This window comes from Rhinolophus hipposideros, assembly GCF_964194185.1.
Source record: "Rhinolophus hipposideros genome assembly, chromosome: 21".
NCBI lineage: Eukaryota > Metazoa > Chordata > Mammalia > Chiroptera > Rhinolophidae > Rhinolophus > Rhinolophus hipposideros.
In genome coordinates, this window is record NC_138067.1 from 3,553,167 (window position 1) to 3,580,184 (window position 27,018).

Below are 27,018 nucleotides of genomic sequence, written 5' to 3' on the forward strand. Positions count from 1 at the left end.
ACAAGCCACCGTCAGAGCCCTTTTCCGCCTCCAGGCGCCGCCCTTGGGAGGCCCCATCACGGCCTCAGGACCACACAAAGCACAGGCCCCTAAGTGGAGCTACTCCTTCAAAGGCTCCCTTTGTATTTGGAAACAAATGGTAATTCCATGTATCCCTGGCACTCCAGATGGTGAGAATCAGCCCACCATTGCCCGGCTTGGCTCCTGGGTGGAGCTGGGATCCTCCCGGCCCGCAAAACTGCTGGGTGTGGGCCCCTCGCTGCCCACTGGTGTGGTCCTGCTCTTGCCGCCCTCCCCGCTTGACACCCCCCCCCCCCCACAGCCAAGAAGCATCTGAAATCCATCACCACAGACCATCAGAGGGGGAAGAAAACCAAGTCTGTCTCCTTGCTTCCAACACGAGGAAATCCAGGCCCAGACTGGGGGATGTGGATTGATAAAGTCATCCACCATAGGCCAGGGTCCCCAGAAGCCAACCCTGGGAGCCGAGTGCACACAGTGTATTAGGGCAGGTTGAATGGTGGTCCCCCCCAAAAGGTGTCCACATCGAAACCCCTGTGATTGCTACCTCATTTGGAAAATGGATCTTTGCAGGTGTAGCTCTGGGGCTTGAGACCATCATGGATTACCCGGGTGGGTCCTAAATCTAATCACTAGTGTCCTTATAAGAGACCCAGGAGGAGAAGACACAGAGAAGAAAAGGAAATGTGAAAGAGGAGGCAGAGATGGGAGCCAAGCCCCTACAGGCCAAGGAACGCCAACAGCCACCAGAAGCCGTTGGGAAAAGGAACGAATTCTCCCCGACAGCCTTCCGAGGGAAGACACCTTGATTCTGGACGTCTGCCTCCAGAACTGGGAGAGAGCAATTTCTCTGGTTTTAAGCCACTCACTGGTGAGTTGTCACCTCAGCCCTGGGAAACTCCAGGAGGTGGCCGCCAAAAGTACAGGTAGAGGCTGGGCGAAGTGAGGCACAGAGAGGAGGTGAGACACGAGGGGTGTAGGCCTCCTGCTGGGGCGCAGGGAGATGGCAAGGACCTCCCCTGAGCTGCCCCAGGAGGCCGGGCCGGAGGACCCCACACCTGACAGCTGCCTTGGGCTTGGACTCAGCACCTTCCCACAGCAGTAAGGGGCCAGCTGGCCTGCCTGGGAGGCCGAGGCACTGACAGCACCTGCCTCAGTCACAGCACAGCTGGCTGCTGGGCTAGAGGCAGGATCAGCCGCGTTTCCTTTCACCAGGGGAGCAGGGACTGGGCCAGGCACGCCTGGGGACTGGTTCCCGGGGGTGCATGTGATAGACAAGAGCCCTGCGCTCACAGGGCTTGTGTTCCAGTGGGCTGGCAATTCCAAGGAAGGATAAGAATGCCGATAAGACAGGCTGCTGGGAAAGACTGGCTGGGGCTGGGAGTTGCCTGAGAGAGGGTGGTGGAGGAGGCCGTTAGGATAAGAAGCCCGCCAGGCAAATGGGGTGAGAAAGCTCTGAGCAGCAGCATGTGTCCTTAACGGGAAGGAGGCAGTGTGGGGAGCAGTGCGTGTCCACACCCCCGGAGAGATCCCCGCAGCAGGCCTCTCTGCTTAAAACACGCCACTGGCTTCCCATTCTCTTAGAGCGATGGCTCTCAACTGGGTGATTATGCCCCTCAGGGGACCTCTGGCAACGTGTAGAGACGTTCTTGGTTGTCCCGACCTTGGAGGAGGGAGGGTCTACTGGCATCTCCTACTTAGAGATCAAGAAGGCAGCTGACATCTTACAGCGTGTGGCACACACAGCCCCTCACAGAAAAGGTTACCTGGCCCACACGTCCACGGGCTGCAGCCAAGAGCCCTCCTTAGAGCAGAGGCCAGCCTGCCCGTGGCTAGCCAAGGCTGCAGAGCTACCCCTGCCAGACCCCCAGGCCTGGTCTACCAGTCTGCTCAGGCCATGTGCATTTCTGACTTCCCCAGTCGCACTGAGCTCCTGCCAGCCCCCGAGCCTTTCCCTGGCCCCTCGGCCTAAAACACCCTTCCTTCCATTTTCCTGGCTGGTTCTTCATCGTTCGAGTCTCAGCTTGGAAGTCACTTCCCGGCCGAGGTGTCCTGTGACTGTCAGATCTAATGTGACCGCCCACTGCCAGCCACCCTACCCCCACTTTGTTATCTCCATAACACAAAAGATTTCTGAAGTCGTCTTTCTCACTCAGCTCCTTGTGCACTTACTTTTCCCAGCCCCACTGCTGTGCCTTTATATCCAACTAGAATATAAGCGCCACGATGGCAGGGACCTGTCCAGCTTGCTCACTGCTGAAACCGCAGCAGCTGGCATGGTTCCTGGCTCACGGTAGATGCTCGATGCGTATCTGGTGAATGAATGAATGAACCCTGACCGTGAGAAGGGCATGTACTTATTTTGTCAAGTTTGAGGGTATCAGCTCCTCAGAGCCCTGGGCAGCCCTCCATGGGTTTTGAATTGGCCCCAACTGCTTATTCAATTTCTCTGTGACATCACGTGACGTTCCTTTGCATTCACTTCCTGCTCTGTGGAATTTCATGCCAATTCCTTATCCATCTAGGGTGTCTCCTCCATGCTCAGGGGCTGCTCTGTCATTTGCATTCTGTGTTCTCCAAAGGGGGCTGATGCTCAAGGAAGCCACACAGCCCGCTGGACAGGAAACATCCCCCTGCATCTCAGTGTGTGCACATTCCCAGCCTTGCAGGAATGTTTGAAAACAATCTCATGGGAAGCCGATGGTCTCCCCCAAAAGCATGACCTCAGTTGAGGAAAGCTGTTTCACTTGGACTAAAGTAAGGGAATTATGCAGCAGCGTCTGTGTCGTACTTTTCTAGGCAACAACAAATGAAAACATTCATCGAAGAGGCAAATTCATTTCTCCCACTTAAGATAGAGTCCTGAGAAGATATTTTTGTTCCTCCTTCCCAAAATACAATTAAAACGATAACAGATTTTTCAGAGAAAAAGGCCTTTGACAGCAAGGGGATCGGGGGAAGATATCACTGTAGGAGAGGGCTACAGATTTACTGAAGTTAGAAAAAGGATGAAAGCCTTTTGCTGGAATGGAGGCAGTGTGTCCTGCCAGGGCATACAGGGCCCCGTGTCCAGAACTCAGGCTCCAGGTGTGAAAGGGGCCCCCAAAGAGGCTCATGAATAGTCTGTGTACAGATAAGTGCTCCCCACCAGGGGTAGCTGGACCTTCATCCCTAGGCCAACACACACACACACACACACACACACACACACACAACTGCTGTAAAGAAATTGAATGAACTACCTGGGAATAAACTGGGCCCCCAGACTAGTACCCTAGGTAAAACCCCCTAAATCCAACAGTCGGGTGCCTGAAGGCCAGTCCCCTGGCTGCTTTCCTGAAATGAAGCCAGTCTGTGGAAAAGCCTTACCCACCCACCCCTATTTATAAAACTTCTCATCAGGAGAGACCCAGCAAGGCACATACAAAGGCCAAGGAAACCCTGAAAACCCCACCTGGTCCCTCACCCTCAAATACAAATGGATCAAGAGACGTAAGAACAAAACGAATGGCACAAAAGAGCAAGAACCAGCTAAATGAAAAGAACAACTGATTCTGGAAAAATCAGATATCAGCAAAGGAGAGAGGATAGTTTAAGGAAGGAAGGGAACCTCGAATTAATATGCTCAGAGAAATTTAGAAAAATGTATTGGATCTATTTTAAAGTGATTCCTTTAAAAACCCAGAGACTGAGAAATTAAGAATAGAAATACCGGATCGCCAAACTTAAACTTCAAAAGAATGGCTGAATGACAGAGCCAAGGAAAATTCCCAGAATAAAGATAAAAAGACAAGGACATGGAAACTTTGAGATAAAAAAAGGAAACATACTCCTGGAGGAAACAAGACACTGTCGATGCCAGAAGTTCAGTATTCACCCACAGTGAGTCACAGAAAGAGAACACAGGAAAAGGAGATGAGGAGATTGTCAAGAGGAGAAGAAGGAGAAATTTTTCCAACTCGGAGAGAGAACTGACTTCAGTATAAAGTAACCCACAACCTTGAACAGAATAAGGGAAAAAAGATCCACACTCATGCATCGTCCTGGGATTTGAGAGCACGGACGGTAAGGGCTGCACCGGAAATGCTTCCAGAGAGAACATGAGGCATCTATCAGGGAAGGAGATTCAGTCTCAGATGGGATCAGACCTCCATGACGTGGGTTCAAACACTGGCTCTCACACATGACAGGCGTGCGATCCTGGGCAAGTCTTTCTGAGCAGCAATCTCCTCATCTGTAAAATGGGGATTATGGCAGCACCCATCTCAGATGGCCGTGGTGGGGATAAATGAATTAATTTATGTTAAAGGGCTTAGAACAGTGTCTGAAACATAGTAAATGGCATGTATTTCACTGTTACTGTTTTTCAAAAGAAGAAAACCAAAACAACCAGAAGAGAAGTCAGTGATCGTTGGTCATGGACATTGTGGTTGGCGCTCCAGAATCCTTTCCCCTCTCCCCTATGGGCAATTATGTGACTCAGGGTAGGATGGGGTACAGCTCCACCTCTCGGCCTAAACCAGTAACCCCTATCCTGTCAAGCTACTGATTAGTTCTGCGTATTAGTTGGTCCAGTAAGAGTGAAGCACAGGTCTTTTTGTTCAGCGGTTAGGGCAGGAAATGCGTGCCACTGCTTTCTTCCTGGTACAGCCCTTCGAGGCTGCCAATCACCACCACCATGAAGGAAGTCATCACAGGAGGACAAAGCCAGGGGCCTTGGTCCAACCATGCCTGAAGCCTACACTTTTAAAGGATGTGAACCCCTCAGCTCTCTTTTTGTTTAAACCCGGTTGGGCTGGGTTTTCTATTACGCCCATCCTCCTGATGCACTCTATTCTACAGCCTCCACGCCAGGCCCAGCCTTACACCAGGCGTTACCTGGCTGATGTAGGATAATGGCAAGGCTTTGGATGATGCACTGATTGAGGAGAAACTCTGGGTCACCAACAAAGCCACAGTGAAGGTGATGATGTTCATGAGGACATCCATCCTTAGAGCAAACCACCTGGGAGCACAGTTAAAGTACAGGAAGTGGCTGGAGTTTTCATCATTTAGCATCTTAAACCTAAAATTAAGAAATCAGACAAAACAGGAGATCGGGTGGAGAGTCTGCCGACCTAGGGTTAGGGCCACTGCAGAAATAAAGGAAGAGGAATTCTTACTCCAGGGTGAGTACACGGTTCCAAAAATAAGCATACACCCATGCTCTCAAAAGTCTGCCATCATAGACATCTGATTTGCACGTATTTTGAGCTATCCCATGTGACAGTAGGTACTGACTGTCTTTCCCAAACTGGCAACTGGAACCCACGGCTGAGAACAAAAGGGGTTGAGGCCCTCACGCTCCACCTTCAAAGGACCAATACCGGGAGTCAGCCACTCCCGAAGGCCTTGTGGAATCGACCATTGCTCCTTGATCTACACAAAGAGTGGGAGTGGGTTGTGGAGGAGGTCACCTTTAGGGACGGCCAGTGTTTGTGGTGGTCCAGGGGGGAAGGGAGGCTGCTTGATTGGTCCCCTCCCGAAAGAAGAGAATGAAGATCAAGGTAATTTCTTACAAAGCGTCGGGTGGCTTTTCAAGAAGAGGAAGTTGACGTCGTGGACTCCTACTGTGTGTCCACTGAGCCCAGGAGGAGAAAGAGCACAGGGCAGAGTGACAGCATGATGACACCAGCAGGGGCCGAGACGCACCCCTGGAGTTCCTCGTTCTGTGCCCCAGGTGTACAGAGGCACATCTGGCCCTTCCGGCAGTTCCTGGAGTTGGGCGTGGGGAGGGGAAACGGCCTCTGGGCTGCAGTCTTGATGCGCCATTGCTCAGCACGAGGCAAGGAGACCCCACATCAAAGAGACACAGCGTGAGGCAGCCAGGAGGAGCTCACAGGAAGACCGTGCCCAACGGCCATGCCTTCACAGAGCTGCTGGGGAGCTGCTCCTGGTGGGGGCCCTACCCTGCCACACCACATGTGCACAGGGAGCTGGAGAGCAGGAATGAGCAGCAGAGAGGAGAGAATGACCCAGACACGGAGGTCACTGAGTGTGGCTTTCCCCACCCCATCCCCCTGCTCCAGCATCACAGAAACAGGCTCAGAGAAAAGGGAGAGGGTGTTTAAAAGAGCAGACCCAGTGCTTCCCCCAGCACACCTGCCCGCCATGCCCAACACACTCGCAGCACAGCGTGGCCACTCCACGACCCGAGGGGGAAAGGGAGGGCTGTGTCTTGAATACATTCAAGATTGAAATTTTAACTGCATTGAGCTAAGCATTAACCAAAAGAGACAGCAGATTCAATTGCCACTGAAGCTTCCCCTGACCCACTGGGAATAACTGGTAGAAATGATTGAGGGGAAAAGAATGCAGTGTTTAAACCCCTAGACGCTAAGCTGCCTCCACTGGCACAGCCATGGCGTCCCTGGGCACCGCTGTTTCCCCATCCTGAGGTCCCCGTTGGGAAGCACCTCTGACCAGCCAGGCAGGGTCCTGTAGCACCCTCCTCTTTTCCGTTTCCTCTGTAACTTGTCTTCCCCAGAGCTTAGTTAAAATATTCTTGTAAACACCATGGTGTTTCTATCATGTAGCTATAAAGCCTACAAATTCAACTGACAGCTTAAGTGACTTAGAAGTCATCTCGGGTCTTAATCTGTGCGGTTGGTTAGATTGCACGGAAACAGGCTGGGATCAAATTGGAATTTTTGACCTCAAACCTTTTTTAGCATTTGTGTCTGGTGGCAAAAGCAATACTTGTCAGCAGCCCAAGCCCTCTGGAAAGCCCATGACAGGAAAGAGTATTAAAAGAGGAAGAGCTGTCAGTCATGCAGGGCTCAGCTCGCTGCAGGGTTCTCTGGGAAGGAAGCCTTGGAGGAGACTCTGCAGGAAGAAAGCTCACGTCTGTTTTGTTTGTCACGAGTCGCGGAATGGCTCTGCAGACAAGCCTTTCCTCATGACCGGGACACTGGAAGGCTCAATGTGTGACGCAGGACTCCTGACAGACGCCATTCAGGTCAAACTAGCAATAGGACTGGCTGCTTCGTGAACTAAAGACAAGCCGGGATGCCAAGCCCACACTGAGATCCTGGGTAGCGAACTGCAGGAAGAGAGAGAGAATTAGATGCAAGCTTTGGAGTGTGTGTTAGGTTTTTGAGGAAGGAAAATATGGAGGGTGGGGGGAAAGAACATCTATGGCAGGGACGCCTATAGATTCACCAAACTCCATTTTCTTTTCCTCCTGTTGGACTACATTTCCCAGCCTCCTTTGCAGTTAGGTGAGCCCATGTGACTGGAATCTGGCCAATGAATGTGCAGAAATGATGACCCAATAAAAATGTCCCATGAGCCCTCCACCACATCTCTCCCCTTATCTTCCAGTTAGACACAGAGGACCCTGAAGAAGTCCCCAAGGCCCTCGAGATGGGCCAAGGCCCAACGGAAAGACAGTGTACCTGAGTGTGGAGCAGAATCCCCTCCCCTACCCCATGGACCCCCATTCTTGACTTGGGGAAGAATAAACGTGTTAAGGGCCTAAATTTTGGATTCTTTGTTCCCACCGTGAGTCTACTGTGATTGATACACAGTGATTATATGTGATTACAGGTGTTTTAGAAATTGGGAGCTGGAACACTCCAGGAAATGTTTCTAATCCAGTCCCCACATTTTAAAAAGAAAGAAACTGGTCTATCCACTAAGTGAAATATAATTGGCCTTTGAAGATTATCTTGACAAGGAAGAGGTAATAGCATGAAAAATGCTATTTGAAAATAAAACAAGACCAAAATTATTATAAATCCTTCAGAAACAGAGGGAAAAAGACTGGAAGGAAATATATGAAAATATTAATAGGATTTGGGTTGGGATCTATGGATGATTTTTTTTTCTTTAAATTTTATTGGGGTGACAACTGTTAGTAAAGTTACATAGATTTCAGGTGTACGAGTCTGTAATACATGATCTACGTCTCACATTGTGTGCTCACCACCCAGGGTCAGTTCTCTTTCCATCACCATGTAGTGGACCCCATTTACCCTCTTCTAGAGCCTTGCTCCTCCTTCCCTCCTTACCCTCTGGTAACCACTAAACTATTGTCTATGTTTATGAGTTTTTGTTCTTTCAGTTGTTTGTCTTGTTCTTTTGTTGTTTTCAGTTGATTTTTTTCTCTTTTCTCCTATTTTCCTATATTGAACACATCTTACTTTTTGTGTGAAAAAATAAGACACGTCAAATCTCATGCTGAGGTTGTCACTGAATTAGCTCACATCTTTTGGGCCCCAGACATGGAGAAGGAAGGCCAGGTGTCTAAGGAGGGGGGTGGGCCTCGATGCTGCCAGCTCTTCATCGACAGCCAGCCGCCAGCAGCCCACACCTCCCATCTCGGAGCCAGAGAAGCCATCCTTGCTGTGACCTCATGTTGGGGTGAGCTGAGAAGCGGGAGCCCCAGCACAGAACTCACTTGTTGAAGCAGTCCTCCTTCCTGTCATACGAGTGGATGACACCCAGCCCCTGCATGGACGAGGTGATATGAGAGAACCAAGGTGACCAGCTGATGTTCTCCACCTTCTTGAGCTCCTGGACTCCTCCATGGAAGACGCTGGGGGGAAATCAAGAGGGACCAAGATGGCCACAAGGTCCCCCGGGGAGGCAGAGAGCACACCGGCACATTCACAGCTGACTGTGCCCTCAAGACAAAGTTAAAGTCAGACAGGTGCCATCTAACTAGGGACAAGAGGATGGCCCACCATTCTCCTCTAGGAGTGGCCAGCCCAGTTGTGTGTGTGGGGTGGGGGCAGGGGCCTTATAAATATGGGTCTCGGAAATGTGAGCCATTCCTTCCTGTGGTCTCAGTTCTCAGTGCTTCTTGCAGTATGAGTGGCTCGCTGCATGATACGTCATTTGAGTCTTGTAAGACCAGGATTTTTCATCCAGTGCAGCCCTAAATACAAGCCAACCACTTTTGGGTGCCCAACCCAAGAAAAAACACTGTTCCAATTCTGGATGAAAATCTGGATCTGGTGTGTCACATGTCAATGTGTGGTCTTCTAAAGGCATTTTCAAAGTCAATTTTGAACAAACGTCACAGGAGCCTGAGGAGCTGACTTTAAAGCTGAATGAACTCTCCACAGCATGCAGTTCCCCCGGGTGTCAACACCCCAGGACACTGGTGAACAAGAGACCACTGCCCATGGCATGCACATTGGCAAGTTGGCCCGGGACACAGTAAGTGCCCTCCAGGCTCGCAGCAAAACTGACCCAGGGGAAAGGAAAGGAAAACCTCATTTGTTCAGAGCTCACATGAGTCAGTTGGAAACATTTGGGTAATTCTGGCCTGTCGTTGTAGTAAAAAGTAGGAGTGCGGGGCAGAGAAGAACTTTTTGCTAAGTAAACCGACAGCCTCAACAGGAGAACAGGCAGGACCAATGACCAGGCAAACACAGGGATTACAAAACTGAACACCAGCCCAAGGAGCCCAATTTAAGAAATTCTTTCAGAAACTCTTTTTTATGGTCATTGCAATCAATCCTTGAGGCTGGAGACTGAGGCCATGTGTCCTTCCTCAGAGACTGAAGTGAGGGCCAGCTCCCCAACTCCCAGGGCACTTGTGCTCGTCCCCACAACCACGCCAGCCAGCACAGAGACCAAGGATGCCCAGCCCAGCTCTCCAGCCCCGGGCGCCTCTTCACCCACCGTTCCGTCATCTCCGGGCAGCACCGTGGACTTGATCCACAGACGAGACTCCAACCCAAACCCGTACCTTGGTTCCCGCCTCTGCCTCTGCTCCTGGTTTCTTCATGTCACTCCACATCTTGGCCTCTCCCATCTCCTCACCTCGGTGACTATTCAGAAATGGCCTGCAAATCCACCCCCTCTTCTGTCCCCACCGCTGCTGCCTGTGTCTGGTGCTCGTCACCTGTCACTCAGACATCCTTTCAAGAGCCTCCCGTCCCGAGGCCCTGTCCCGACCTCTCCCGAGGTCCAGCCACCCTCCACACTGCGGCCAAAGCTGTAGCTGTAAAACTCAGCTCTGAGTGTGGTGTCTCTGGGTAAAAACAAACAACCCTGTTTACAGCTGGAGATGGGAGCAAAGATTTGTGGGCCAAACCCTTCACAATCGGGGTCCCTCTTTAAGACCCTCAGTGTCCAGCCCAGAGATGGATAATAAACATTTCATTAAATTTTATGGAAATTCAGTTTATAGATACTGTATTCCATTTCTTACCTACAAGATACTTGCAGTCCTTTAGTTTCATTTGACAGTCACAAGAACCCTTCCAGAACAGGTGAGGCTTATGTTTTAATGATCACCATTTTAGAAAGGAGGAAACTGAGGCTGTAGCATTTCTCCAACTTCTCCAAGGTCCTGCAGCTAGTTTTGCAGCAGAGCTGGGGCTCTGGGACAAATTTCTCTGATTTCCAACCCTTTGCCCTCATGCGATACCCACCGTGCTGCTGAGAACACCAGCTTGTCGCGGAACAGGGAGGAGCTGGGTGTCCCAGTAGCCTAGGGTCAGTGCTGCCCTCCTTTCCCCCAGAATGGCATGAAGGTGGGCACGGGGCACATGCCAAGCAGCCAGAAGGCTTTGTCTGTCCACATCAGTGGTTAGGGCAGGGGTGAGTTCTCAAAGCTCAGAGAGACGGAGAACTTGTTTCCTCTCTTCTCCAGCCATAGGAACGGCAGGCAGAGCCCCATCCCGGCCGTGGCTCAACCTCTCCATCACGTCCACCTCAGGGCTGCCCTCAGACTCAAATGCTGGGCGTACACTAGGCACTTAGCACAGCCCCTGGTGTTTTGTCAGCGCGAAAACCAGTATGCTCCACCATTCAGCCAGGACAGCACCACCTGACACCACCTGGTCACTGTGCAGTTAACCACATGTGTGGGTTTTGTTTGCTCCTTTTTAAAAAATAGTGCATCACCCTACCGTAAAAGAATACAGAAGCCTCCAGCCAGGCTGGCCAGGACTAAAAGGACAGCAGGAAACACAGCTGCCAGTGTCACGAGGATGAATGCCACCATGAAAACCTGCTGCAGAAACTTCTTAGCGTGGAACGGCAGCCTCACGTCCAGCTCGTTCATTAGCCTGCCGCTGGGCGTCGTGTCAAAGAAGCTCATCGGGCTCTGTAAGATCGCAGACAATCGGAGAGTCAGCGTCCGAGGTGTGTGTTCAGTACAGCCTGGGCCTGGGCTGATGAGCGCAGGCAGGGCCTGCCTTCCTTCCGGGGCCCAACACGATGTGCAGCATCCCGGGCAGGTGGTCACCAAGGATGACAGTGAATGTGGGAGATCCGGCCTCCGTCGGCAGCTTCCCTCCGAACCTGGGGTGCAGCCTGGGTCCCTCGGGAGGAGAGAAGGACTTTGTGCCCCAGGGCAATAAAAAGCCAAGGTCCACTGTGTCTGTCCCTAAAATGTGCGTCACAGCTGTGCACTGTGGCAGGGCCCTCAAGGCAGTGGCACGAGGAGGAGCCTGAAGCACCTTGTGAGGCCTCGATGTACTCAGGACGCTTGGAGCAGGGCAGCACAGGGGGATCTTCCGGACCACCCCTAGCCTAGCCCCGGCCCATGACCATCCCGCCCCCACATTCCCTGAGGTTTGCTTTCACTGTGTAATTACATCTTGGGAGACGTCCCAGACTCGGCTGGGAGCGCCACGAGCCCCGTGTCTGTCCCCGGAGCCTAGCACAGTACCTGGCGCGTTGTAGGTGCTCAATAAACCCTGTTGACAGATGGACCAGTAAGCACACTGCTTCAGGGAACTGCACCTTGTCAAACACACGATCGTGCAGCCAGGAGGACGCCATCAGGGTGGTCTTGGTGAAGGTGAAGCCCTGGGTGACAGCGCACGCCAGCACGGACGCCATGCTGCCTGCATACACCCACTGGTACACGTGCTGCCCGGTGTCTGCCAGCACCACGCCCATCTCACACATGCTCCTGTTGCCCTGGGTCCCACAGGTCACCTTTGGAGAAAAACGAGAAGAAGCACCAAGAAGTGGTCAACTGTCAGGACAGTGGAGTGGGAATTTTCCAGAGAGAAGAAACTGAAAAAAGGCCATAATTGTTAAGAATGAGTCAGGTGGTTAAATCAAGTCAGTTCCCTTTGGGGGCCTCTGAGCTCTGCATGGGTCCTCCTGCTGGGCCGCGTGACCCCGAGAGGCCGCCCGCTTAGGAGGCTTGGCACAGTCAGTGACAAAGCAAAGGGAACAAACCAGACGGGCACAGAGCAGCTGTCCAGAAGCTGGCTGTGCCCCAGGAGACCAGAGGTGGTGCTGGGCTAGGACGGTGACAGAAACAAAGGAAATCTGGCTTCCACGAGCCTGGCTGAGCAACACTCACCGCAGGCACCTTGGAGAGTCGAGGGCTCAAAGAAACCACGTGTGGATCCATCTCGCCCAAGGACAACACATTTTTGCCAGCATTTCTGGGGAGAAGCCATCGCCGCCTCCTGAGAAACTGGCAGTTTCGTTTTTCTCTTAAGTCATATACTAAAAGGCAAGACTGCCTTTAGGGAGCAAACAAGCATCTTTCTTCTAAATGCCATTTTGCTGATGACAGCAAGAGCGGAAGTGTAAACCAGAGGTGGAGGCTGATGGATAAACATCCATAACTGCTAAAACATCCCTGGGGGGCTAACTGATGGAGAAGGAGGCTTCGCTCTGCCATCGTTGCTGCGTGCTCAATTAGCCAGTGGCACTGCCTAGGACGGGGCTGCTCACGGAAAGACTCCTCATGAGCTAGCGGGGCCCTGGGGGACCCATATGCCCCAGAGACGGCCCTCTTACTGCACAGAGCCAGCCTCCGATTGGCTTCTCCTGGAAATGGCCTCAGGAAGCTGTACCAAACTCCAGGAGGGCATAGCGCCACTCCACTGCCCACATCTCCCCAGGCCTCCTCACTATGGTTGTCATAGCAACAGAACTGTACCAAACTATAACCTTGGAGGATGGGCAGGCAACCCCACAGTATTCCCTGGGGCTCCAGGAAAGCATTGAAACTATTGGCCAAGTGTTGGGAGAGCTTCCGGCAAGCTCAAGCGAGAGCAGACTTATCCGTCCTTCCCAGGAGGTGCTCTGGCCTAGATGACAGCCTGGGAGGCAGAGAGACACCCGGGGCCCTGCAGCACATCCAGGGACCGAGTCTGACTCTTGCGCGTCCCATTCCTGTACAGGGACTTGGGGGAGCAGAGCCACAGAGGGTGGAACCCTCTGGCACCGGCAATGTCGTCAAGCTGCCGGTTTCTCTTCAGAGACAGGAAGACAAATCTGTGTCAGCCTCCCCCAACGCCCTGACCCGTCCTCAGAGGCTCCTACAACAGAAGCTGCCAAACGCTCTGTGCTGCACATCCGTGACCCCACAGACTTGCCGTCTTTACCTGGCGCAATCTTTGTAGCCAGTCCTTTAAAAACTCAAGGTGCCACACAAAAAGTCCAAGGCCTATTTGTCATGAAAAGTCGAAGGGGATTTCAGGAGCTCAATCATGTGGTGTAAGCAACTGACCTCAGCTTCATGGAAAGGGGCAAATGAGCTCATTGTGTGTTGTGGGCGCATTCAGACTCTAACTCACCCCACATTTTCCAATGCCAGAGGGAAACTCACCTGTGAGCCCTTGTCTAACCAGAAACCCAGCCACCAGTTGCTGAAGGCAGAGCTGCCAGTCATCAGGAGGAAGAGGGATACGGTGAAGAGAGAGAGGAGGTACCCTGCAAGAGGAGGGGAGAGGTCCAAGGGGTTCCCCAGGCCAGCCCTGATGGGAAATGCAAAACCTACAAGAGCACGCCCCCCACCCCTAGAAGGGAACCACCTTCTAGGCTGATGGGACAATTCTGGATGTTGCGTCCCTGAACCCCAGTGGGGGTGTCTGTTCCACCTGGTTGGAAAATGGGTTCCAGTTGTCAACATATTGCAGAAACCACCAAGGTGCACTTTAATGGAAGTGACTCAGTACTCCCTGAAAACAAACAAATCAAACCCCGTCTTGCTGGGGAGAGGCAGGGAATGAAACTACAGGTATGTTTTGTGTGCTGAGATGGGAACCTTGCTTTGAGCTTCACAGAAGAACCATAGCTGGTGACGCCACTGCTCTCTCGTTTCAATGAACAGTCTGGCAGCTTTAACGGAGATAAAAGAGGATTCCGTTTAAAAGGCTGTATTATCAAACTTCAGATTTTTAGGGGAAAATTAAAATCATGGATAAACAGCTTTAGCATAAAGAGTCACTGTTGAAGAAATCATAGGGGCAGCTGGTTAGTTCAGTAGCACCGAGGTTGCCGGTTCTATCCCTGCATGGGCCACTGTGAGAAACATCCTCCTTTAAACAGTAAGAAGGGTGGGGGGAGAAATCATAAAATGGGAACCCAACAGTCTAAGGAGGAATTTTTTTGAATGCAAAGTAAAATTTAAAAACCCGTTGTTTTACACCGAACCTCCAGACGCCTTGATATGTGTGTGATATGTTCTCCAGGTCACGGTTCCTTCCTGGGGGGATTCGGTCTGGACGAGCTGGTGCGCTGGAGCTGTGGCAACAAACACTGGTGGGGCAGGGGCACCCCTCCCACGGGCCGCACGCCACCACTCAGGGCGGTTACCTTTCCTGCCATTTGCTCTATGCTTTCAGATTCCTATCTCACTTTTGCTCATTTTATTTTGTTTGGTCCTCATTATAGCCTGTGAGGCAGGTGGCTTTTGGTCTTTTGAGAAATATTTACTAAGCACCTACTATGTGCTCTACCCTAGGGAGACAGGTTGTCTTGGTCGAGTTCTCCAGAAACAGATCCTAAGACAAGGCTATGACTACATGCCATTTATGGAGGAGCTGCAGGGAGTAGGGGAGGGATGAGAAGGAAAAATCCAAGGCGTCTCATCAAGCCAGTCATGTCTTAATCCCACGTGGAGAAATCTCGAACCAGGGAAACAGCCCACAGGTTTCTCACATGATCACAGCAATCGAAGATATTTCTGTATCAGCTCCCATCGGCCGCTGCTCCCTGGGGGTTAATTCTCAGCACCTCACCTTGACCTGCAGCTGGCAGATCCGGAGAGCCCCCAGGCAAAGCCAAGCAGCTGGGAGCCAGCCTGCGTGTGCTGAAGCACTCAGGGCACCCACCCCATCTACTCCAGGACGAGCAAGGAGGAGGAGGCCCCCAGGTTCTCTGAGCTCACGGTGCAGAAGACACCCAGGCACCCTCCTCAGACAGCCGCGTGGCTGCCCCGGTCCTCTCCATTGTCCAAGGAAAATGGCTGTCATGTGCTCATGGAAGTAGCACTCAGGCGCAGGGCTGCTGGCTGAAGCCATCTCAGCCATCAGGAGTGAGAGAGCCTCATGCCCCCCCTCCAGAGGAAATGGATATGTCAGCCCAAAGCAGAATCCTGAGACACACTTGGCTTTTACAAACAGAGATAAATGGAGCTGACATGGGACTCCCCTACCTACGGCCGTGCTCACGCCTGCACCTGCCCTGCCAGGGAGAGCTTTCACACCTCAAATGCACCACCCTGAATAGACCCATCATTATACCCAAACCTGGGGACCTGAGAACCTTTGCGCTTCTTTGAAAAGCTTCAGCCTGATTCTCACTCATTGTGTCTCCCTTTGGGACTGCAAAATGAAGGAGAAGTCTCGGCAGGTGGGCACAGCCTAATGAACGGAGGCGTCCTGGAACACAAAAGGACTGGGTCAAATCCCAGCCCTGAGAGCTGCGGACACTCTGCTCCCCTGTGCTGCGCTCTAGAAAATGCCAGGCGTGGCGGGCAGCACCCCCTTAACTCGTTCCCTTCCTACAGTTTCCAAATCGTTTAATTTCACACTTCTCTCCAGAGAAGGGGGGAGAGAAGGAAAAGAGGCACAGGGTTTTCTATTTCCACAGGACCCCAAATCCTGGGCAGCCCAGAACTTCCCTGGGAAAGCCGGGGAGAGATGGCTGGGCACCTCACTTCAGCCTTGGCAGCCTCCAGAGCAGTGAAAATATGTTGTCTTTCCAAACGTGCATGCATTTGTCACAAGCACCAGGACTGGTGCCAAATCTCGTCCATTCAAAGACACTTTTTTTCCGCCATATTTTAACACCTCTGAAATCAGATGTGCCTTCCATTCGGTAGCATGCCATATTGTCTAGTTGGCAGAGATTTTTCTTTCTAAGTACAGGAGTACATAAAGTGATCTTAAAATGGATGGCATCTTAAATTTGATGAACTCTACTAAGGCTTTTTCTCAGCCACACATTATTGAGGAAGAGAACACTGACTTGGAAAGTCACCGTGTTGTGGACACTTTGAGGAAAGAGACTGGGTTTTGATCCCTGCCCCTCAGGGCCACGGCGGGGCAGGCAGGGCACAGAGTAGGCTCAACAGTGGAGAAGGGATGAAGGGATGAAGGCAGCAGTGTCTGGGGAACGAGGAGGCAGCCCGCCCAGCGGGCCTCACCAGGCGCATCTCCTCACCTCTCCTCTCTGCTTTCCTGGAATCCCCTCGTAGCCTCAACCCCAGTCCTCTCCCTTCCTCATCTGTGTCCCCTGCAAACTCCTCCACAGCCTTGAAGGACCCGTCCAAAGGCTGCCCCCTCTGGGAAGCCCCCCCGACTCGTCAAGCCCTCTACAACTCCCCATTACTCGTATCACAACTTCCCACAAGTCTCCACTGGCCTGTGACTCCCCTCTCCCTTATCAGGACAAGGGCATATTTCTTTCCTGTCCTCAGACTAGCTTAGTGCCTGGCACACAGGAGAATGTTTAGTCCTTACTTGGTGAAAGAATGAATGGCCTTATCTCGCCGCAATCTCTTCACCACTGCACAACCCTTTCTTATGTTGTGTGTGCTTTAATCTAATTAATCTCTGTGCATTGCTTTGATCTTTTCAATGAATAATAACAACTACTATTGAGGGTTACTATATGTCGGGCACTGCACATTTTATGTACAGCTTCTTATGTAATTGTTGCAGGAACCTATGAGGTTGGCACTATTATTTCCCCATTTTACAGATGAAGAAACTAAGGTTGTGGCCAACCTTAGAGTGGCCAAGTTGTAAAAGTCATAAGTGGTTGAGCAAGGCTTGGACTCAGGCAGTGGAACCCCAAGGCTCTCACTACATGGGACCCTGTAATTCTACCTGCCCCAGACCACACGCCCCATGCCCCACTCCTCTTCCCCAAATGGTGGAAGCTTAACACACACGTGTATTTATGTAACTGAGGCAATGAATGGTAAATACTGCTGATGTCTACAAATGCGGAGTCTGTGTCGGATTCTTTCCCTTCCTCTTTTTCGTCTCCTGGAGCCAAAACTAGAGTGAGAAATAGAGATCAGTGTCCACTCACAAGCCACAGGTAACAAGAGAGGCAGGATTCGAACTCTGGTTGTACCAGCACCTTCATCTCTGTCAGCAGGGCTCTCCTTAAGGGCTTCCACCATTGCTGCATTGTAAATGTGCTCAGGATCCTGGAGACAAAATGAGATGCCTTCTGAAAGCCGACTGACAGAACTCCCAGGCCGGAAGTCAGGAGGGCAGGCCCCTCACTCTCTCAAACCCAGGTACGCTCACACCCAGGTACGCTCACATCCAGGTACATCCAGGTACACCCAGGTACGCTCACACCCTGGTACGCTCACACCCAGGTACGCTCACACCCTGGTATGCTCACACCCAGGTACACCCAGGTACACTCACACCCTGGTACGCTCACACCCAGGTACGCTCACACCCAGGTACACCCAGGTACGCTCACACCCAGGTACGCTCACACCCAGGTACACCCAGGTGCGCTCACACCCAGGTACACCCAGGTGCGCTCACACCCAGGTACACCCAGGTGCGCTCACACCCAGGTACGCTCACACCCAGGTATGCTCACACCCAGGTACCAGCAGGTCACCTTGAATTGCAGTCCTCGGAGGCTGTGAACCAGTTGTGCATAGCATCCCCTCTCCTCCATTACCTTGTGGGTTCCCTTCTCACAAACTTCTCCATCTTCTAACAAAATGACTTCATCACAAGACATCAAGAACTACAGAGACAGTAAAGCGATCTACAGTGAAGTCCTGCCTTTCTAAGAGAGGAGAGCGCCTTGCCAGACTCCCATCCAGCGGTGTCCCATGGTGCAAAGGGGGCTTTGGCTTGTCACTGCGCACACTAAACCTGCCTTGGCTATTTGCTTCCTAAATGCGCCGCCCTGCTAAGAAGTCTGATTGTGGAGGTTTGGAATGTGAAATTGACAGTCACTACAGCCAAGGTGTGGTGGAAAGGAAATGGGGTCTCATCGATGACCTCGTCATTGTCAGGTGCCAGGCCGCCCCCTTTGGCCTGAGGCGTTTACACCAGCTTTATCTGTACGATGAAAATATAGCTACGTTTAATGATAGCATCCCACGTTTTTTACCCAAAGCACTTCTGTTTTTCTAATTTGATTTCCAGTCATTTCCATATTGCTCCTAAGATCAACGACTTCTGCCAAGAGGGGTTCCTTCTCCTTCGGGAATGAGACGGAGTTCTCCCTGTGGGATCAGCCTACCTAAGGGCAGGAAGCTTCCTCCTAGAAGCAAGCACCATGCTGGTGAGATTTAACACAGCTCAGCCTGAAGACACCTTTGCAGTACAGCCAAAGGTCATCCCCTGTACTGCGGGGTCCACCCAAGGTCAAATCAACCCTTGATGCTCTTGATTAGAAGCCGGAAAGAAGTGGCTACCTTTGGTGCACTCGGTGGGGTGTGGGGGTGATGGTGGTGCCCAAAGGCCAAATGACAGCTGTTCCGACAGGTTGGGCAGCTCCAGGCTTCCTGCCTCCCTCAGACTAACTGCCCAGCTCCTTGTCCACTTTCCTGGACAATCTAAGCAGGAACAGCATGGCGTTTAATGTCCAGTTGGGACACTTTCTGACAGCCATTTTCCTGACAACAGCGTCTCACCTTCGCCTAGCTTTTTCTAACTTTCCAATCTCTCGATCTCCCACAGCCCATAAAGAGAGCAGGCAGCTGTTACCAGCCCATCTTCCAGACGGGGCGACTGGACTTGTTCCAGCCCCACAGCCTTTTCTGCCTGTGTGGGGCACATGTTCCAGCCCCGGAAGCTCCTGGTGACGCCCGTCTCACCAGTGAGCCCCCAGTTCTCTCCAGTGAGACTAGGTGTGATTTGAGCAGCTCTGTTCTGCATACTCACAAAATATGACTCGAAATATGGGTTGGACTTCAGGGACCGGGCACTGGCCTCATTTTATTTGTTTCCCAAAAGAGCTGTTGTCCAACCCACGCGCCTAAAAGCATCTGGAAGCATGCCTGCATGCCCCAGAGTAAAAGCAGCGGAGAAATGTTCCGGAAAAGCCCAGAGGCTCTGCGTTGGGGCTCTGAGCCCCCTCCTCCCAGCACTGGACAGTCGGACTGACATTCCAGTGCCATCTGGTGGCTGCCTGCATTTTTCACTACGTCAAGAATGAGATAAAATGACCTTGGTGAAAGGTGGGCTCTCTCAGGAGACTGAGCCCTGGGGGGAAGACAGTTCATGCCTGAGGTCACATAGCTGCCTGGCGAGGTTCGAAGACTGGACCAGGGCTGAGGTGACCGCCCCACGATGAGGACTCCTGGCAGGACAGCTGCAGCCCACGTGTGTCAGGTGCCAGGAGTCCCCTCCGGGTCCCCAGGACTCCTCAGAAGGACAGGTGGTCTCCAGGGACTGGACCTCCATAGTGCAGAGCTGTGGTCACCATGCTTATCTTCCCGACTAGACGTTGCCTTTGTCTGCTCGTGCCCTCACTGTGCCTTCCTGTCCCCAGGGTTTGAATCCAGCTGTGTAACCTTAGCCACATGACTGTCCCTCCTTCACCGTCACACTCCACCCTATAAAACTGGGCTAACAACTCTCATTGGATTGTGAGCAGGAAGCAGAAACATGGGCAACGCCGTTTGCACGCCTGGCTCACTGCCAGTTCCCCATCGGGGTCGTTAGTATTATTACATTTGCCAGTCGCCAACTACGAGCTTCAGCCTGCTCAGTGCATCTTCAACCCCTGGCCACTCCCCACCCCCCCATCTTAAACTTCCTCCCTCCATCCTGGGCCTGAAAGCCACAATGTCCATCCCAGGAGCAAAACCGCTGCTAGAGATGCCACATGTGGAGGGGACTCGATCCATCCTTTGAGGCCCAATTGAAGCGCCAGCTTCTCTTTCCTCTTGTGACCTCTGTTGCCTTTGAGCAATCCAGCTCAGCCCCTGTCACTTGGCACCTTCCTCCTTGTTTCACTGTCATTTCTGTGCGTCTTTTGCAGCCCCTTCCAGACTTGAGATACCTCTGAGCCACCCCCGTGTCCCCCGTGGTCTTGGGCAGTGCAGGTTATGCGGTCAATGTTTGCCCGCTGACGTCCTCACTGATAAAGACAGGAACACTTCCTTGTAGCCATGGCTTCCGAAAAGAGAGAGAAGCCATTCCAGGCGGGGCTGCGAAGTGGCCAGTCTATGGCAGGCTGAGAGTGCTGAGCAGAGCAATTCAGCTGGTGCCAAGGACAGCCGCGCTGGTCAGAGCTTCCTGCCACTCCCGAGCCTCCTGGCAGCAGGACGCCATGGCGGGGGACGAGGAGGGCGCTGACAGACCTCTTGCTGGGAACCCACATGCTGGCGCGTGCAGGCCAGCAAAGGCAGAGTTTGTGGGTTCAGATAAGAGCATGGGGAAGTCCAGGCAGCCGTTGGAAAGCTGACAGCCTGACTCATAAAATCAATCCCTTGTGTCTGCACTGCACTGGGAGGCTTCAGGTGGCCCAGCTGCCAGGCATCCAGCAGGAGCCGGTGCTGCTGGCCTGGAGTTCAGGCCTCAGCTCTGCCACTGAACAGCTTTGCCCTGGGCAGGTCAGCTCTCCTCTCTGGGCCGCAGCCTTTTCATCTGTAAAATGGGGCCAGGATCTCCCTAAGCGGGTGGTTATGGGGCTCTAAGGAGAGTCTGTACATGGCAGCACAGCCAACCCCGCAGAGAACCACAGGAAGTTGCTGCTTGCCAGAGCTCAGAGATAACGGCCCACAGTGTCTGCAGAATTACGACTTGAACTTTGAATTTGTTTCATTTTGAGGACATGAATAGCAACATCTCGTGATATCTCTGATGTCACGTAATCATTGCAGCGCTGATGAATTGCATACCTGCTGCTCATGATTTCAAGCAAAGTTTTGGTTACTTGGCCTAAAGCAAAACTGCCAGATTTGCCTTCCTCTTCTCAGAGAACACGTGCACTGGTACACAGACCCTCCAAACATACACTGCTCAGCACCGGGAGCCACGTGTCAATTCCATCTGTGCCCGAGAGTGTGACCAGTGGTCAGCAGAAGGCACCTCTCCCCAACCCTCGGTCAGGAGGAGAAAAAGCATCACCCATTTGGATCTGATCAGTGTTGAACCAGGACTTGTTCAAAAACAAAACAAAAAGAAGCTCAGCAGCCATTACCAATGGGGTCACGTGTGTAGCAGAGCGTCCCAAGCACGACAGCACCTCGTCTTACCTTTGGGATCATACTTTTCTCCAAATAATATGTTCTCTCTCACATTTCCATGGAAGATCCACACTTGCTGGGAAACGCAGGCCAGGGTCCCGCCGACGGCCACAGCCCCTTGTTGTAACTGCATCTGGAACCACAGTACCAGACCCCCTTCAGACGCAGACCCGCCGACCTCCCCGGGGCCCACTGCACCCCCTTGTCACTGAGCGTTCATTCTGAAGGTGCAGAAGGGTGACAGGATGTCTTGTCCACACACTGCAAAGCCCAACTGTGGGTATCGAGGGTCTCAAAGTCAACCATCTGCAAGGGGCCAGTCAGGAATGTTCTAGAAAAGGCAGTGGTGAGTCCTGTCTGCAGGGTGCTGCTAGCATACACAGCACCTTGGTGCAGCTCAAGCAAGGTGCCCCCTGAGCGGACCCATCACCAAAGCTCCCTTTTCCTTCGGGTGCACTGACTGGCTCCCCTTCCTCAGCCAGGCCCCCAGTGGACCTGGATTGTTGTGGCGGTGGCCCTGCCACATCCTGCACTGTTATGGTGGTGGCCCTGCCTTGCCCTGTCCTCAGGAGCAGAGCTGGTGCTGTGCAAGGATGCAGGCCTCGTGCAGCCAGAGTGTCGCATTTTGCAAGAGGAGCAGAAAATCTAGTTTCCTGTGGAAATTTTGGACTTTTAAAACATTGGACAATCCAATTAAAAAACATGCCTGGGCTCCAGTCTGTGACCCTGAGGGCACAAGTTCATTTAAGATGGCCCCAGTAGATGCTATTGGTGAGGCCGTGTTCATAGCCGTCGGGAGAGGAAACATGGAGGCCGGCTGTGATGCGACGCTGAGGGCTGACGCTCATGGGACAGTGAGAGTGTGTCAGAGACAGAGAAGGAGGATGGCCAAGGTGATTGAGGGAGGTGATGCTGCTTCGCCTCAGGAATGGTCCAAGGGGCAAAGAACATTAACCTTGCAGGACACAGAATGGTGACGATAATGGTAATAGTAATATGACAGCTACGATGAACGGCATATGCCAGGCACTGTGTGAAGTGCATATAAAGTAATGGTCACTGCCGCTGCGAATCACGCTACAGCCGACTGTTACATTACATACAGTATGTCGTTTAACCCTCACTATGACCCTCCTTAGCCCCATTTTACAGATGAGGAAACTGAGGCTCGGAGAGGTGACGATACCTGTCCAAGATGAAACGGTGAACATAAAGCCGAGACAGGGTGAACCCAGGCAGTCCGGAGCCCGCTCGCTTAGCCACCCAGCCTCCCCAGTGACCACAGTGAGGGGCCTTACCCCACCCCTGTCACAGGGCAGACACAGTTATTTTCTCTGGGACGGTCCGAGGGAGCAGAGCAGAGGGTAGAAGTTCAAAGGAGGAAATGTCACTGCAGTGGATACCAAACCTCTCCAAAGAGGGGACTGGCTGTGATGCGCTCCCATCACTGCGGGGGTCTGAGCAGAGGCGGGCTCCTCTCTTACAGGGTGCGGGAAGAGCCTCACAGCATCCTGTAAGGTAAAGAACTGGCCGGGGCCACCTGTAACACACCCGTCTCCGAGGAATCCGGAGCAGGCTTCTGGGATCTCGGGAGTTCACCTGATTCTGCCCCAGCCCCCGCCTCCACCGTTGGGCAGAGAAGGAGTTCTCACTCTTTCTAGAAGTGAGTCCAAAAAAGTCACCCTGGTCGGGGGGATTGTTCGGAGCCTGGCAGCCCCATTTCTTCAAAGGTGCCTTCCCCTCTCCCTGCTGCAGGCAAGGACAGTGCCAGGTGCCCAAACTTCTCTCCAGGAGCAGCAAAGTGGGGGGAAAGAGGACGTAATATATTTCCCCAGAAAGTTTCTCACTCGTTTGAGATGAGAAACTCTGACAACTGAGGAGTCTGTGAATTCTGTACGCGGCTTGGCCATTCCTTGGGGGTCACACAGCTGAAGACAAGGGACGAGAACCCCGGGTTCCTCCTCTTCCTACCATGAGGTGTGGAGAGAAGCTGGGGGCACACCGCTGCTTTCGTTCGTGCGTGCATTCAGCCACTCTGTCATGGAGGAAGGCTTGCTCGAGCAGCTGCTCTGGGCAGACACCAGGGCATGGAGACCGACGAGGGAAAAACACATCCAAAGTCATTGTGAGTCTCAGGCTCCCGGGTCCTTCCCTGCTAAGCTGCCGGGCTGGCCTTGCTAATCAAGACAGCTTGAGTCGTGGGGAAAACGATGGACTTAATGACCCATCTCTTCCTTTGACCAAGACGGAGCTCTCGGCAAGGAAGCAGTCCCCATTTAACACACAGCCTCAGGAGGCAAACCCGAGAGTCTGTGAAAAGCGCAGCCCCTGTCTGGCCAAGGAGCGTGCAGCTGCCAAGTTCATTAACCTCCTGGAAATGATCCTCAACTACCTACGTGCCCCGTGTCCAGCCGCTGGGTCTGCTGTTCTCACAGGGCCCCAAACATGACAGGCAGGGAACCATGTCACTGTCACCTTAGTGTTCCAGCCTCACAGCGCAGCCACACAGCTCACCTGTCCAAGGAGAGCTGCAATGAGGGAGCTTTTTCCACTTCCAACATTCCCGCATATCCCCAGGACCTTCCCCTGCCAGAGAGACAGCAAAAACAGTCATTCTCCCTGTCCTTAGAGGGTGTCCTTGGCCCCAGGTGTCGTCTGCAGACTGAGCGGGTGGGGACCATGGGGTCCCTGCTGGCTCTGGGAGGCGGCAGTTGCAACCTCTCACCAATCCCAGATACACAGCCTGGGTGGGTGCAGGAGCCTAAGTTCTCATTAAGTGCTTTCCCTTGCGCAGTGGTCAGAGTGCGCGGAGGGCTTCTCGAAATCAAGTACGAGTGAGCGAGCGAGCGAGTGGTGATGTGAGACACCTTTGCTGGCCTGGAGCACCAGGTCCTGCCCTGAGGGCCATCCTGTGCCCAGGCTCCAGGGAAGCACATCCAATAGAGGTTAAAGGCCGGATGGGGGACAGAGAGTAAGCAGGATAAGTCAAGTGCAGAGTGTGTCAGACGCCTGCCATGGAAACAGACAAAACAGGGAAGAGGTGGTGCCCATGGGTGGAAGCCTTCCTGGAAAGGTAGATGGCTTCACTCATTCTCCCAGAAACAGGCCCTAAATCCAGGGTTTGAGTGAAAGGAGCTTGTTTTGGAGGTGCAGGAAACACCAGGAAAGAGAAGGGAGCCTATCAAGGACATACTGTTAGGTCAGCTCCCACAGGAGGCCCAGGGAGCTCAGTGCAGCTGGGAAACTCGAGGAAACAGGAACGGAGTGTGGTGTTGTTTCCGCAGTGGCGGGGGGAGTCGGGATAAAACCCGCCAGTCAGCATTTGAGACCCGCTCCCTCGTCTGTTGGCACTTTGTGGGTGGTGGGGAGGGCCCCAGGGGAAAGAGGCAGAGCTGGCAGTTAGGAGATGGCCAGAGCACATGGGTGGACCGCTGTCTGTATCTGCTACAGGTGACGTTTGAGTAAAACATGAAGGAGGTGAGGGTGAGCCATGCAGATGTCTGGGAAGCCACGGCACGCAGAGCAAGAATGCACGTGGAGGCTCAGAGGAGGGCACGAGTCCACTCTTGTGTTCAGGCAGACATTGCAATGTTACAATCGAAACACCCAAGAACATTCTAAGACCAGCGCTCTGGGATCCCACACATGGCTCCTCCCCACCTGAGCTGGACCCCAGGGCCCGTCACCTGCCTGTCAGACCTAGCACAGGAGGGCTGCTGCTATCGTCAGGAATCAATCCTTTGACAAGTCTTTCCTGAACTCCAGGCTCCATGCTGTGCTGGGGGTAAAGGGGGCAGATGTGGCCCCTGCCTCGTGGAGCCCAAAGGTCCCTGACGCGCAGAGGAGAGAAGCTGCTCCATTTGAATTCCACTAAAAGGACCTGAGGGAACTGGGGCCTTATGGAGCCTTTGGGACCAAGAGACAACAGGGATGGATCCTGCCTGCTCAGACACGCGGCTGTCCTTTGAGTCCTGTCCTCCACATGGCGCTAGGTCTGAACTTTCTAGATTCATCCTTGTCTTTAGCAGAAAACCCACGAGGCCTCCACTCCCTGGGTTTGTGATTATCCCTTCGTTCATCCACAAAACGATATTGGGAGCCGCCTGTATGCCAGGCCCTGGGCTCAGCGCAGAGCGACACCATGACAAGGACAGACCACGCCCTGACCCCGGGGAGGCTACAGTCTGATGGAATCCTGGAGGTAAATGCAGAAAACAATGGATGCCCTGAATTTGGGACACTGAGGGCCAGCAGTTCAGCTGGACTTGGCTGTTAGCAGCTCAGATCAGCACGATTAGCGTTTGTGTATGGTCTCTCTCGGTTCTCACACCCACCTTGCGAAGTGGGTAGTATTATTCAAATATCCGTCAAAAGGTAAAGAAACAGGCTGCAGGAGGTTAGTGCACCGCAGGTCGCGCCGCTGGTCAGTGGCTGAGCCTGGACCCAGGTTCTCCAGGCTCCAGAGCGCACCCTTCATTCGTGTGACTCACTGTGCTGCCACCACTGTCTTCACCTTAGGTCACAAACCTTGACCATGTCCGTGATCACAGCGCAAGTCCAGACGTCACCAACGTACGGAAGAAGAGGAAAGCAATTGGAGGCCTAAAGAGCAACTTCTGTGGGACAGGAGAGCAGTGCGCTCGGGCCTCGGGAGGGGGCCGAGGTGGGCAGGGCAGTGTGGGGGCCGCTGGGCACCGGCGGGGAAAGTGATGACAAAGCAGAGTGGGCTGCACAGAGCAGGACTCAACTGAGAGCCGAATCCATCACGCTCAGCCAACCGACCAATAGCCCAATAGCGTTTCCAGCGGAGAGGGGCCAGACAGCCCTTCGCTGCAAGAGGCACCCATCCGCACCAGCTACCGAGCTCAGTATCACATAGTAAATAAGGACCTCTCCTTCTGTGGTGCCCACACGGGGGAAGGGTGCGGGAACATGATAGGAGATTAAAATGCCAGGCGCGAGGTGAACGCAGAATCCTCTGCAGCAAAATCAACGCTGCCACCCGGGAATGCCGCTGCCCAGTTCGCCACCTGCAGGAGGAGGCCAGACAGTCCCGAAATGCAGAACGTTGTCTAAATTCTCTCTCTCCGCCCTGAGGGCAGGGGAGCAGCCACAGACTGGCTGGCGTCCATTGCTGGGTTGCTGTTGACCTCATTTTGCTTTTCCCAAGAGCAGAGCTGCGTGGTGGTGAAGAGCACAGAGCCTGGGTATGAAGCCCTTTCCTGCCACTTGCAGGACCTTGGGCGACTTATTTAACTTCCTTGTGCCTCGGGTCCTCAATCATGAAGTGGGGGGAGCTACAGAACCTACCTCGTAGGGTTATTGGGGTGGTTAAATGAGTTATTATGCACCCGCTCAGAAAGGTCGTTATTACATAACATGGTATTCCCATGTAAAATTAAGAACAAATCTGAAAAGATGTATGGAAGTTAGTCGGTTAGTGCCTAACCACCTGAATGGACTGTCCATTCAACACTGAAACGAGCTCCAAACGCCGTCGGGGTGTAAAGGTCACTACTAATACTGCCACCGTCTCCTCGGCTTGAAGAGGGTGG

The 27,018-nt window shown here is 52.9% G+C and overlaps 1 protein-coding gene across 1 annotated transcript in view; it reads right to left on the reverse strand.

Annotated features, from left to right (window-relative positions):
- The window catches only part of ABCC12 (ATP binding cassette subfamily C member 12), a gene marked incomplete at both ends in the record, with an annotated part of 46,158 nt that overhangs the window by 6,532 nt on the left and 12,608 nt on the right, over nucleotides 1-27,018 (reverse strand). Inside the window, 12 exon segments of the mRNA XM_081030913.1 lie at nucleotides 4,900-5,086; nucleotides 8,462-8,599; nucleotides 10,929-11,125; nucleotides 11,749-11,964; nucleotides 13,601-13,704; nucleotides 14,428-14,517; nucleotides 17,211-17,302; nucleotides 17,304-17,437; nucleotides 17,872-18,003; nucleotides 21,232-21,266; nucleotides 21,473-21,596; nucleotides 23,978-24,049. Of these exon segments, the coding sequence (XP_080887039.1) occupies nucleotides 4,900-5,086; nucleotides 8,462-8,599; nucleotides 10,929-11,125; nucleotides 11,749-11,964; nucleotides 13,601-13,704; nucleotides 14,428-14,517; nucleotides 17,211-17,302; nucleotides 17,304-17,437; nucleotides 17,872-18,003; nucleotides 21,232-21,266; nucleotides 21,473-21,596; nucleotides 23,978-24,049 (1,521 nt within the window).